The sequence below is a fragment of the Anabrus simplex genome, chromosome 1 (genome assembly GCF_040414725.1).
Source record: "Anabrus simplex isolate iqAnaSimp1 chromosome 1, ASM4041472v1, whole genome shotgun sequence".
NCBI lineage: Eukaryota > Metazoa > Arthropoda > Insecta > Orthoptera > Tettigoniidae > Anabrus > Anabrus simplex.
Genome location: NC_090265.1, coordinates 662,599,645 through 662,612,248, shown reverse-complemented (window position 1 = coordinate 662,612,248; position 12,604 = coordinate 662,599,645). Strand labels below are relative to the sequence as shown.

The 12,604-nt window shown below is 37.7% G+C and overlaps 1 protein-coding gene across 1 annotated transcript in view; it reads right to left on the bottom strand.

Moving 5' to 3' along the window:
- LOC136857286 (protein qui-1) overlaps window positions 1-12,604 on the bottom strand; it is a 2,256,165-nt gene that overhangs the window by 64,998 nt on the left and 2,178,563 nt on the right. Inside the window, exon 22 of the mRNA XM_068225125.1 lies at window positions 6,817-6,991. Within this exon, the coding sequence (XP_068081226.1) occupies window positions 6,817-6,991 (175 nt within the window). The remainder of the gene's footprint in view (window positions 1-6,816; window positions 6,992-12,604) is intronic.

Here is a 12,604-nt window from a genome sequence, read left to right as displayed (position 1 = left end):
GGTACTGCTTAACCGATAACCAGTGTCACTGTTAAAACTACTGAGAATTTTGTGTATTTCCACCACTTTCTGTGTGATGCTAGTCCTATTGTGTTTTGTGTGCTTAAGAGCTTGAACATCTTGCACCGCGACATCATGAGCCAATGGTAGGGCATGTTCAGCAATAGCTAACTTGTCTCGCTGGTTGAGAGAGATATTTCTTTGGTGTTCCTTGATGCGGGTCTTAAAGAACCAGCATGTTTGGGCAAAGTTTGTTACAAGTACAAGGAATACTGTACACCCCATGGTGTAATATTGGTGACAAATTGTCCTTGTTTCTACCTAAACTCTGACCAATTTTTGAGATAGTGTCAAACATGGTTTTTATTCTGTACGTGCAGAGCATCTTAGCAGTTCATTCTCTGATATTGTGATGATTGTCCTGAGAATATCCTGTTTTTATGCTGGATGGTGATGAAAATATCCATGGAGATAGCAATTTGTGTAAACAGACTTGCAGTATACAGTGCACCCTAGAAAGTGACTAAATTTTTCTCACTAGAACGTCCAAGAAAGGAAGACATCACTCAGATTCTCTCTCCATTGTGAATTTAATTAAAGGATGCTGTGAGTGAGTGAGTGAGTGAGTGAGTCATCTTTATTTGCGGCAAAGCTAGGGCTCAGGGCCCTCTCTTACACTTAACCATAACATTTAAAATAATTAATTCAAAATTCCTGGGGGCTTGAAAATACTGGGACACTTTCTCTTCAAGGGTCATAAATATGGAGGGCCCGTGCCCTGGGTTATGGGTGAAGACCTCAATGGCATCTACAGTGGAGAAGGTTGACTTCGGTATGGTGGAGATAGTGGAAGGGGCAAACCCGTAGTGTCTGTACTCCAGAGGAGCGGCAACAAAAGGCTCCTGACTCCATGTTAGGGGCGGCCTAATTTGAACCTGGCAGAAGGTAATAAAATGCCTTTTGTAGTGGCAAACCCATCATACGAACAGCCTAAAAAATGATTGCGAGTAAATCCAGGCCTCAGAAAATGCTAGGGTGTCACCCTGAAGTGACGCGCACTTCCCAGTGCTCTGGGGGAACTGTGAGAAGTAGGCTACGAGACATCACAAGAATCAGTATCATCAATGTCATGACTTTGATTGGCAAGGTAGAAGAACTGATAGAGTAACTGGAGAAGAAAGACATAGCAATGATGGGAACGAGTGAGCAAAAATGGAAAGGAAAAGGTCAAAAAGAATTGAAGAAAAGGTATAGATTATATTGGAGTGGTGGAAAGATGGCAACAAATGGCATTGGCGTTATATTGATAGAAGACCTAGCACAATATGTGGACAAAATTGACCAAATCAGTGACAGGATAATTAAAGTTAGACTTGGACTTGAGAGTGGAATCAAGGATTTTATACAGATTTATGCACCCCAATCAGGGAATGCAGACGAATATTTACAAGAGTTTCTAGAAGAACTGGAAAGTTGTATTGAAGACAAAGAAGTTATAATAATGGGAGACATGAATGCACATGTTGGAACAGACAGACAGGGAAAAGAGGAGATAATTGGCCCCTATAGTTATGGAAATCAAGATGAAGAAGGGGATTTGGTATTAGATTTTTATAGAAGGAATGGATTAATTGTTGACAATACATGGTTTAGAAAAAAGAATTCACAAAAAATAACTAGATATGGTTGGGGAGATAGAAAGACAAAGACAATTATTGATCTTATTCTGGTGGAGAAGGAGAAACATAGACAACTGGAAGATATGACAGCAATGCCAAAAACAAATTTTGAAGAAGACCATAAAGTGGTGGTAGCCAAATTAAGACTTGGTAAAATAACAAAGTTAATAGAAAAAGGGAAAGAAAAATAAAAGGATGGAAGTTAAAAGAGAAATAAATAAGGAAATGTTACAAAAGGATCTGAAGAAAGAAATTCCCAAACATGACATGAACAGTGTGGAAGAGGAATGGACATGTTTCAGAAATAGTTTTATAAAGTGTGCCGTAAACACCTGTGGAAGACTATCAGGGAGAAAAAAGGAAAATGAGACTCCTCGGTGGAACAGCAAGGTAAAGGAAGCAGTTAAAGAGAAACAAATGGCTTGGAGGAAGTGGATAGGCAGCAATAGTACAGAGAATTGGCAGAAATATAAAGAGGCCCAAAAGGTATGTAAGAAAATAGTACAAGAAGAGAAATAGAAGAGCTGGGAAAGTTTCACAGAAACTTTACAGGAGGATATGAAGGGAAGTAAAAAGGTTTTGTGTGGTTGGTGAAGAATAGCTTATGAAATAGGGAAGATACAAAATTTGTAAAAACTGAAACAGGGCAGAGATGACATACTAAAAAGATGGGAGGAATACTTCTTAGAATTACTAAATATTAAATACAGTGAACTGGCAAAGGAGAAGGAGCAAGAAGAAACAATGGGGAAAGAAGAACAAGAAAAGGAGATATCAATATTAGAGGAAGCCATACAAAAGATAAAGAGCAGTAAAGCAGCAGGAGTCAATGAGGTAACTACGGAAATGATAAAAGCAGCAGGACCAATAGGGCTACAGAGGCTGTATAGATTATTTAGAATAATCTGGAGGAAGAAAGAGATCCCAGAAGAGTGGGGAAAGGGTTTAATTATCCCAATATTTAAAAAAGGTGATAAAAAGGAATAAAAAAACTACAGAGGGATCACTCTTATTACCCATGTAGCCAAGATATTTGAGAGAGTATTGCAAGGAAGACTTAAGAGGAAGCTAGAAGGAGAAATGGAAGAAGAACAGTATGGTTTGAGGTAAGACAGATCAGCATTTGACCTGATCTTTACAATAAGACATATGATGGAGAAGAGATGGGAGTTTGGAGAAGACAATAGTGATGACATTTATTGACATTGAGAAAGCTTATAACAGTGTGTCCAGACAGTTGGTATGGGACACATTAAGGAAAAAACAAGTTAACAGAGTGGAAGTGCAAATAATAAAAGCTACGGTATGTAAAAACATTGTGTTAGTAGTGTGAAGACTAGTATAGGAAAGACAAAATGGTTTAGAGTTGAAACTGGTCTCTGACAGGGAAGTATACTATCCCCCATACTCTTCATTATAGTCATGGATGAAATTCATAAGAACATTGAACAGAGATTAGGAAGACATGCAACAAAAGCCATGTTGTTTGTAGATGATATAGGTAGTGATATGGGATGAGGATGAAATGGAAGTGCAAAAATAAGATGTATAGAATCAAGAGATAGAAAAATTTGGGATGAAAGTAAGAAAAGAGAAAAGTAAAACAATAGTGATGACAACAGGAAGGAAGGAAAGAAGGAAAGAAGGAAGGAAGGAAGGAAGGAAGGAAGGAAGGAAGGAAGGAAGGAAGAGGTAAGAGAAAACTGAATGGTAAAATTCTGGAAGTGGTTAAAAGTTTCAAGTACTTGGGAAGTGTGATCACAGAAGATGGAAAGATAACTGAGGTAATTGGAAAAGAATACAAGAAGCAAACAGCTTCTACCAGAATGTAACGGGTATTTTGTGGAACCAAGATGTCCCAAAGAAATATATGAAAGTATTATATTCAACCTATTATGAACCCATACTAACCTATGCAGCTGGATCGTGGACTACAACAAAACAAGAGGAGTATAATACAGGCAACAGAGATGAATTTCCTAAGAGGCATCAAGGACAAGATCAGAAAAGATAGAATTAGAAATGAAGAGATAAGTAAAAGGACAGGAATCGTGAAACTTCAAGACAGGATAGAAATAACAAAGCTAAAGTGGTATGGACATATGATGAGAATGGGAGAAGAGAGAGTGCCAAAGAAAAAGCATTTTCAGAGAAGTTAACAGGAAAGAGACCATGAGGAAGACCCTGAAAGAGGTGGACAGATTCAGTGTGGCAGTGCATAGAGAAGAGGGGAAGAAAACCAGAAGATGTATTTTAGAAAAGAGAAGAATGGTGGAGAGACAGGCAGTGATGAAGGTCCTTGATTCACAACCCAACCCGGGAAGCTGGAAACAGGAAATGAACATTATGATGATGAATTGAAATACAGTATATTTTTTAAACACAACAAATCTTTTTAAAATAATGTAGTACCTTGTTTCTCTAGAAAATCTATCTACACAAAAAATCCATATATCTCCACAAAATCATCAGTTTGATGGATGCTGAAGAACATTTATCAATAAGCAATGGTCAATTGATTTCAAACCTTTTTGAATTGTTGGAACAGTCACAGCTGTGGTTGGTTGTGCTTCCCTTCTGTGGATACAGAGCAAAGTCTTTGTGAAACATGACTATTTCTTGCAGTTTACCTCTTTAACACAACAAAGCCCCAAAAAACATATCAGGTCTAACATTGTAAATGTTTGACAGTTAAGGCTTTGTTCACGTGTCAACATACAGGACTAGTTTGTTAAAAATGAAGCCATGTTTTCCAGTGTTGACTTAGTTAAATGTAGCAAAGGCTTTTCAGTCTGTCAAACACATAGATGGATTTTTGATTATGAGGCTTTCTTTTTCTTGTTTTGTGAAAATTAAGTCTGTTTCCTTGATAGCTTGCTTTATTTGGTTTTGAAATTTATTTGTAGGGTCGCGTTGCAATTCTTGAATACCGTTGTTGTTGATGAATTCTATTGTTTTTTCTATGTATTCGTCTTTCTTCATTATGACTGTTGTGTTACCTTTATCCGCTTTCGTGATGATAAGGTTGTCGTTTTTAATTTTGTTCTTAACTGTTTTCATTGCCGAGTATTGAGTGGCGTAATTCGGTTGCTTAGTGGAATTTTCATGTGCGATTATTTTTAGGGCTTCGTTGGTGGCTACGTTTTTTATTATTTCCCTTTGTGGAGAGGGTATTTTTGTCGCAGGCAATTTCTACGTCAGTGATGAGCTGTTTTATGTTGTTTTCGTTATGACGTTCCTGGCAGTTGAATTTGAGACCTTTCTCTAGCAGATCTATTTCATTCTTTGAAAAGGTAGTGTCTGATCTGTTAAGTAATCTAGGGTGAAAATTCGCGAGTTTGTTGTGCTTAGCGTTTTCTGGACTTTTCTGTTTAATCATTAGGTTACGTATTTTATTGTCAATAACCTTCTGTTTCTGGATTGCTTCCTTTTTAATGTAATCGTGTAAAAAGTTGGAATAGGATGTCCATTGTGTGCGGTGCCAGAAGTTGCTTAGGTTTAAGTGGATGCGTAGAATTTGTTTATTGATTTGCTGTTTCTTTATGTACGTGAATTTGATTTCGTTTCTGATCCATAGTAATTGTGATTGAGATGTTGATATTTTAGCCGAAGTTGTTGTGGGTTTAGCTTTTATGGGTATGTACTTAGGAACGAGCTCTAATTCTAGACATTTCTTATTAAATGTGATTGACTTGTCAATGTTCATGATTTTAATTTTAAGTGATTTGAGCTTTTTGGCTTCGTAATTTGCCTGACTGGCCGAATAATTTGTTAAAAATGAAGCCATGTTTTCCAGTGTTGACTTAGTTAAATGTAGCAAAGGCTTTTCAGTCTGTCAAACACATAGATGGATTTTTGATTATGAGGCTTTCTTTTTCTTGTTTTGTGAAAATTAAGTCTGTTTCCTTGATAGCTTGCTTTATTTGGTTTTGAAATTTATTTGTAGGGTCGCGTTGCAATTCTTGAATACCGTTGTTGTTGATGAATTCTATTGTTTTTTCTATGTATTCGTCTTTCTTCATTATGACTGTTGTGTTACCTTTATCCGCTTTCGTGATGATAAGGTTGTCGTTTTTAATTTTGTTCTTAACTGTTTTCATTGCCGAGTATTGAGTGGCGTAATTCGGTTGCTTAGTGGAATTTTCATGTGCGATTATTTTTAGGGCTTCGTTGGTGGCTACGTTTTTTATTATTTCCCTTTGTGGAGAGGGTATTTTTGTCGCAGGCAATTTCTACGTCAGTGATGAGCTGTTTTATGTTGTTTTCGTTATGACGTTCCTGGCAGTTGAATTTGAGACCTTTCTCTAGCAGATCTATTTCATTCTTTGAAAAGGTAGTGTCTGATCTGTTAATTAATCTAGGGTGAAAATTCGCGAGTTTGTTGTGCTTAGCGTTTTCTGGACTTTTCTGTTTAATCATTAGGTTACGTATTTTATTGTCAATAACCTTCTGTTTCCGGATTGCTTCCTTTTTAATGTAATCGTGTAAAAAGTTGGAATAGGATGTCCATTGTGTGCGGTGCCAGAAGTTGCTTAGGTTTAAGTGGATGCGTAGAATTTGTTTATTGATTTGCTGTTTCTTTATGTACGCGAATTTGATTTCGTTTCTGATCCATAGTAATTGTGATTGAGATGTTGATATTTTAGCCGAAGTTGTTGTGGGTTTAGCTTTTATGGGTATGTACTTAGGAACGAGCTCTAATTCTAGACATTTCTTATTAAATGTGATTGACTTGTCAATGTTCATGATTTTGATTTTAAGTGATTTGAGCTTTTTGGCTTCGTAATTTGCCTGACTAGCCGAATAATTTGTTAAAAATGAAGCCATGTTTTCCAGTGTTGACTTAGTTAAATGTAGCAAAGGCTTTTCAGTCTGTCAAACACATGTGTGTTTGACAGACTGAAAAGCCTTTGCTACATTTTACAGGACTAGTGACAAGGCAGAATAATGACCCAGTGTGAACAATGTATTCATATTAAGTGTCGTAAGAAATTTCAGGAATACTGTATTAGAAACAGTATTGGAGAGATTGCAAAAAGATGACAAGAACTAAGGAGATGGACTAGGAACTGAGACCAACGGTTCATTAAAATGTATACTCTTGCAACATTGAAAGCCACTAATAGTACCTACTAACCGGCTGTGAGGAGGAAGTCATCCTTTTCTGTGACCTTTACTCCCGTAACTTCATTGGCATGACTTGTAAGAGTTCTGCTGAGACGTCCACTATGCATGTCAAATATATATATTTTTCCATCCGATCCACCAACAACTGCACGGCAGTTGTCTTGAGCCACGCATACTGAACGTACCTGAAAGTGCAAAATATATCAGCTTGTCTAATTTTTTAACACTAAATAAACAGTAGGCCTACTGTAATTTATCAGTTATACAACCATATTCTTTAAATTATTAATTCTGCTTTAGGTATGTAATGTCCATTAAAACAGGGTAACATCTTGGAAAAATAGAGACATTTAACTATTTTATTGCTTTATCTTGGGGTTAGGATTATCTTAATTATCAGCCCAATGCTGTTGTGAGAATGGGTGGAACTTATCTAACTACTTCAATGTTGTGGGGTCTTCTGTACCATGTCAGTGGCAACCGAAATTTTTGGGCTTTCACGTATTTCTTTTGTGTGTACTCTATCCACCCCTGCTTACATAGCAAGTCACTGTTCTCCATCTGTTTCAATGTGTATTTTGCTTTCGTTAGCTTTATTGACTGGGCATTTATTTTGGGTTTGTATTGGTTACTTGGGACATGGAAAAAGATTACCTCATTTTACTGGAGTAAAAGTGGTAAACTCTGTGTAAGGCCAGTATCAGCTCTGAGATATGAGCCCTCACAAAGGAATTGTTTGAATTGGACCAGACCAATTGCAATGAAACCTATTAGGATGATCAATTAAGATAACAGAACATTGTTGCACACCTGCCGTTGTTACCTAGGCTGTCCACTGGATGACAAATGAGCAATAAAAGGTTATATTAATAGCATGCATGTTTATATATAGATGACCAAGGCTCCAAACTACACAGTATTTTAGCTTCCATGATATGACACAAAAGTAATAAAACCCTAAAACAGTCAGAACTGGTTGAGACGTCCCTCTCTAGCACGTTTCTCTGGTTATTACATCATTATTCTTAAGTCTCAGTCCATGTCCTATTAAATACATACTAAAGAAACCTGGATAGCACATTTACGTCACTCTTTAGTACATTCGTAACTCTCACCATAAGAAATTTAAATTAGCGTTCCCGGCCATGTTGCTCACACGATGTGCCAGCAACGACTAGCCTGGGTAAGGATTTGATAGAGAACTTAATTTTACAGCAGTAGCTTGTTTGATGTGTTGGTGCTTAATTTTATGTTCGTAAGTGAATTGTGTAACAATGTTCGTAAATTAGGCCTACTGTATGTACGTATACAGCTGACGTGTTGGTGCTTAATTTTATGTTCGATGATGATAATGATGATGCTTGTTGTTTAAAAGGGCCTAACATCTAGGTCATCGTCTCCTAATGGTACGAAATGAAAGGACAAATTAAAAGTCCAAAATCCTCCACTGACCAGAATTCAAAACATGAGGACGAAGAATGAATGGATGGATATGAATTTAAAACAATCAGTGGATCAGACCTGCAATGTCTCACATTCACAGAAACTGATGTGAAATTTTTCTTTAGGTGCTTTACATCGCACCGACACCGATAGGTCTTATGGCGACAATGGGATAGGCCTAGGAGTTGGAAGGAAGCAGCCGTGGCCTTAATTAAGTTACAGCCCCAGCATTTGCCTGGTGTGAAAATGGGAAACCACGGAAAACCATCTTCAGGGCTGCCGACAGTGGGATTCGAACCCACTATCTCCCGGATGCAAGCTCACAGCCGTGCGCCTCTACACGCATGGCCAACTCGCCCTGTCTGATGTGAAATAATAGTATTACCGACCAAGGTACTGCATCTATAGCATAATACTGAATCGATGATGCTTTTAGTCTAAAGGGGTCCAAAATCCAAGTCATCAGCCCCTCATAATGGTACTTATAGCTAGGAAAGTAGAACCATGGTATTTGTTATGTTGCGTTACTAATCAAAAGTAGTGTAAACTTGCGGTATTCCACACATTATGGTACTACTCACAGGTAATGAAATTTGCACATGTAATAGAGACCTATGATATTTCGCACATTGCAGCGCCATTTACAAGCAACGTAAACCTATGGTGTTCATCACATATGTGTACTGACTACAGGGACTCATGCTATCCCATGGTGTTCCTCACATGTTGTGAGATGGACAGCAGGCAATGGTATGTTAATAAATGGGGTTAAAAGTCAGGTTGTGAGTTTCACAAATAGAAAAAGTCCTCTCAGTTTTAATTACTGTGTTGATGGGGTGGAAGTTCCTGTTGGGGGTCATTGTAAGTATCTAGGTGTTAATATAAGGAAAGACCTTAATTGGGGTAATCACATAAATGGGATTGTAAATAAAGGGTACAGATCTCTGCACATGGTTATGAGGGTGTTTATGGGTTGTAGTAAGCATGTAAAGGAGAGGGCATATAAGTCTCTGGTAAGACCCCAACTAGAGTATGGGACCCTCACCAGGATTACCTGATTCAAGAACTGGAAAAAATCCAAAGAAAAGCAGCTCGATTTGTTCTGGATGATTTCTGACAAAAGAGTAGCGTTACAAAAATGTTGCAAAGTTTGGGTTGGGAAGAATTGAGAGAAAGAAGAAGAGCTGCTTGACTAAGTTGTATGTTCCGAGCTGTCAGCGGAGAGATGGCGTGGAATGACATTAGTAGACGAATAAGTTTGAGTGGCGTTTATAAAAGTAGGAAAGATCACAATATGAAGATAAAGTTGGAATTCAAGAGGACAAACTGGGACAAATATTCATTTATAGGAAGGGAAGTTAGGGATTGGAATAACTTATCAAGGGAGATGTTCAATAAATTTCCAATTTCTTTGAAATCATTTAGGAAAAGGCTAGGAAAACAACAGATAGGGAATCTGCCACCTGGGAGACTGCCCTAAATGCAGATCAGTATTGATTGACATAGTGGGTACTAATCATAGGCAACCCCGAACCATGGTGTCGCTCATCGCATGGTGTTGTTCATATAGTGTTACTAATCACAGGTACTGTAAAAGCTGGCAACACACTCTTTTGCTCCTAATCAGAAACCTATTCGTTACCTAACATAGTGGTACTATGCGCAAGTAAAAGCGACTCATGGTGTTCCCTGCGTGGTGGTACTAATCACAAGTAGTTTCATGGTTGTTATACAATCATCCCTTGGTCGCCCCTTTTAGTCGCCTCTTACGACAGGCAGGAGATTCCATGGATGTATTCTTCGACTGCGTCCCCCACCCACAGGGGAAATTTTATGTTCGTAAGTGAATTGTGTTGCAACGTACACAAATTAGGCCTACTCTACTTACTCATAGTGGTTTGCAAGACATTCAGTTATGGAGAAGAAGACAGCTAGACTGTTTACAAATGATGAAAAATTAAAGTTTATTGAGAAAGTGGATGCTAATCCACACCTGAAATGCGTGCAAATCGTCTAGATGTTGGACATTCCTATGACAACTCTAAACATAATTGTAAGCAACGTGTATAGTTTGCGTCTCTGAGAAAATTTTTCCTTGATTTTTTTCTATGTTGGTGCTCTTAAAATGTATTATTTATTTATTTATTTATTTATTTATTTATTTATTTATTTATTTATTTATTTATTTATTACAATAAATTGTAAACACTTGTTTCTTGGTTTTCATCGTAATTATTCTTACTTTCAAACCTAACCTTAAATTTAAGAGCATAATTGCTTTTTCATCACGATGTGCAGGTTGCCTACGGGTGTCAAATCAAAAGACCTGCACCTGGCGATCCGAACTTGTCCTCGAACACTCCCAGCACTACAAGCCATTTCATTTTTTTAGCATGTTCCCTCTTTATGACATTTTTTCAGTCCACACAAAAAGGTCCTAACCAGTTTTAGCTGTATTTTGATATCATTAAAGTATGAAGGCTTTCACGGCCGGTGTCAATATAATAAAATTCTTCCGGGCTGTTATGCTATGGTCCACTCCTCTCGCTTCTCCCAGACGTTTCGACTACTGCTACTACTGCTGCCAGCGGGATACAGGAGAGCGTATCTACACGATGCCACAGAAGATGACTACCGCAATACATTCATAGATTCTTAACACAAAATTACGTCTACTACGCCAACACAGCCGTAAAAAATTCTAGCGATTTCTGCAAGAAGATTAAGGACTTCAAACTCAAATCCTCTCACACAATATGTTCCTTCGATATAAAAGATATGTACACCAATATCCCCATAGAGAAGGCTATTAAAATCATAAAAACCAACCTATTAGAATATAAAAAGGTAAGCATACCCGAAATAGAAGAGTTTATGGTTATCCTTGAATTTGTACTTAGTCAGAACTATTTTATGTTTAACGGTAAGATTTATCGGCAGGATGGCCTCCCCATGGGCGCTTCAGCCTCAGGCATACTAGCAAACATTTATTTGGATTACTTGGAACATTCCTACATTATAGACCATATCAAAGGACTTGATTTATGGGTACGCTACGTTGATGATACGTACGCCATAATTGACAAGGATCATAATGACAGTTCTAGCATTTTACACATGTTGAACACCTTAGACCCCAATATACAGTTTACGGTTGAAGAAGAAGAAGAAAATGGTTCGATTAATTTTTTAGACGTGACTACAACTAAAAAAGACAACCAATTTCACTTTGGTATTTATAGAAAACCTACATTCACCCCAACAACCATTCATAGTAACTCCCTACACCCCGATTCACACAAAAAATCTGCGTACCACAGTTTTATCAACAGAGCTTTTGAAATCCCGTTAAACAACAAAGAGAGAAATAAAGAATTAGCCTTCATTCGACAGCAGGCCCTTATTAGGGTTTTAATTTAAAAACCATTAACGGATTAATTGCCAAACGCAAGCATAAACTACAAACAAACTTAACAAAAAAATCAGAGCAAACAAAAAAGTACGTAAGGATCACCTTTAACAATCCCAACAATGCAATTACCAATTTATTCAAGAAGCATGACATCAAAATAGCGTTCTCAATGAATAACAATACAAGACATAAAAAAAAATTTTCAACCACAATACGGTCAATCGAAATAGCGAGGAGCGTTTCCAGGATTCAGGTGTTTATAAACTGACATGCAATCAGTGCAAGGCCACATACATAGGGCAATCTGGACGTAACTTCACAATAAGGTACTTAGAACACGTCAATGCGGAGAAACATAAAAGATTCTCTGCAATGGGAGTACACATGAGTGAAACAGGCCATAGATTCACAGACATTAAACAAGACCTAGTAATTCTCAATAGGCTAAACAAGGGAAGGTTAATGAACAGTCTAGAAAATATTCATATCCTTCTAGACAAGTCATTTAATAAGGACAAGAATTTGAATGAAGTAAACGAACAGAGAGACCCCTTATTTGAATGCATATCGAGATATATTGAGTTATTACGAAGGAAGCAAACACGCCCAGCGCACACTTCAAGCAATCACAAGGCCGACACGTCACAAGCAGAAACCTCCTCCCCGCCCGATATAGCAAATGACGATGCGTCCGGATTTCCCCTCCCTCCTAACCAGGCTAACTCACGAACTACAGCATACAGTTAACAATACAAGGTTGAAGGCAGCCGGATTAAACCCACTCCCGTAGTACGGGAAATTAAACTAACACGCAAAACAAGGGTAAGTTCATACTTTCATACTTTCCAACACTCAAAGACTTATTATCCGTTACGTTTTTCAAACTCCAACTAATAGCCGCATTTTCCCTGCCGGTTACAAGTCGTGATACAGATGATCCAAC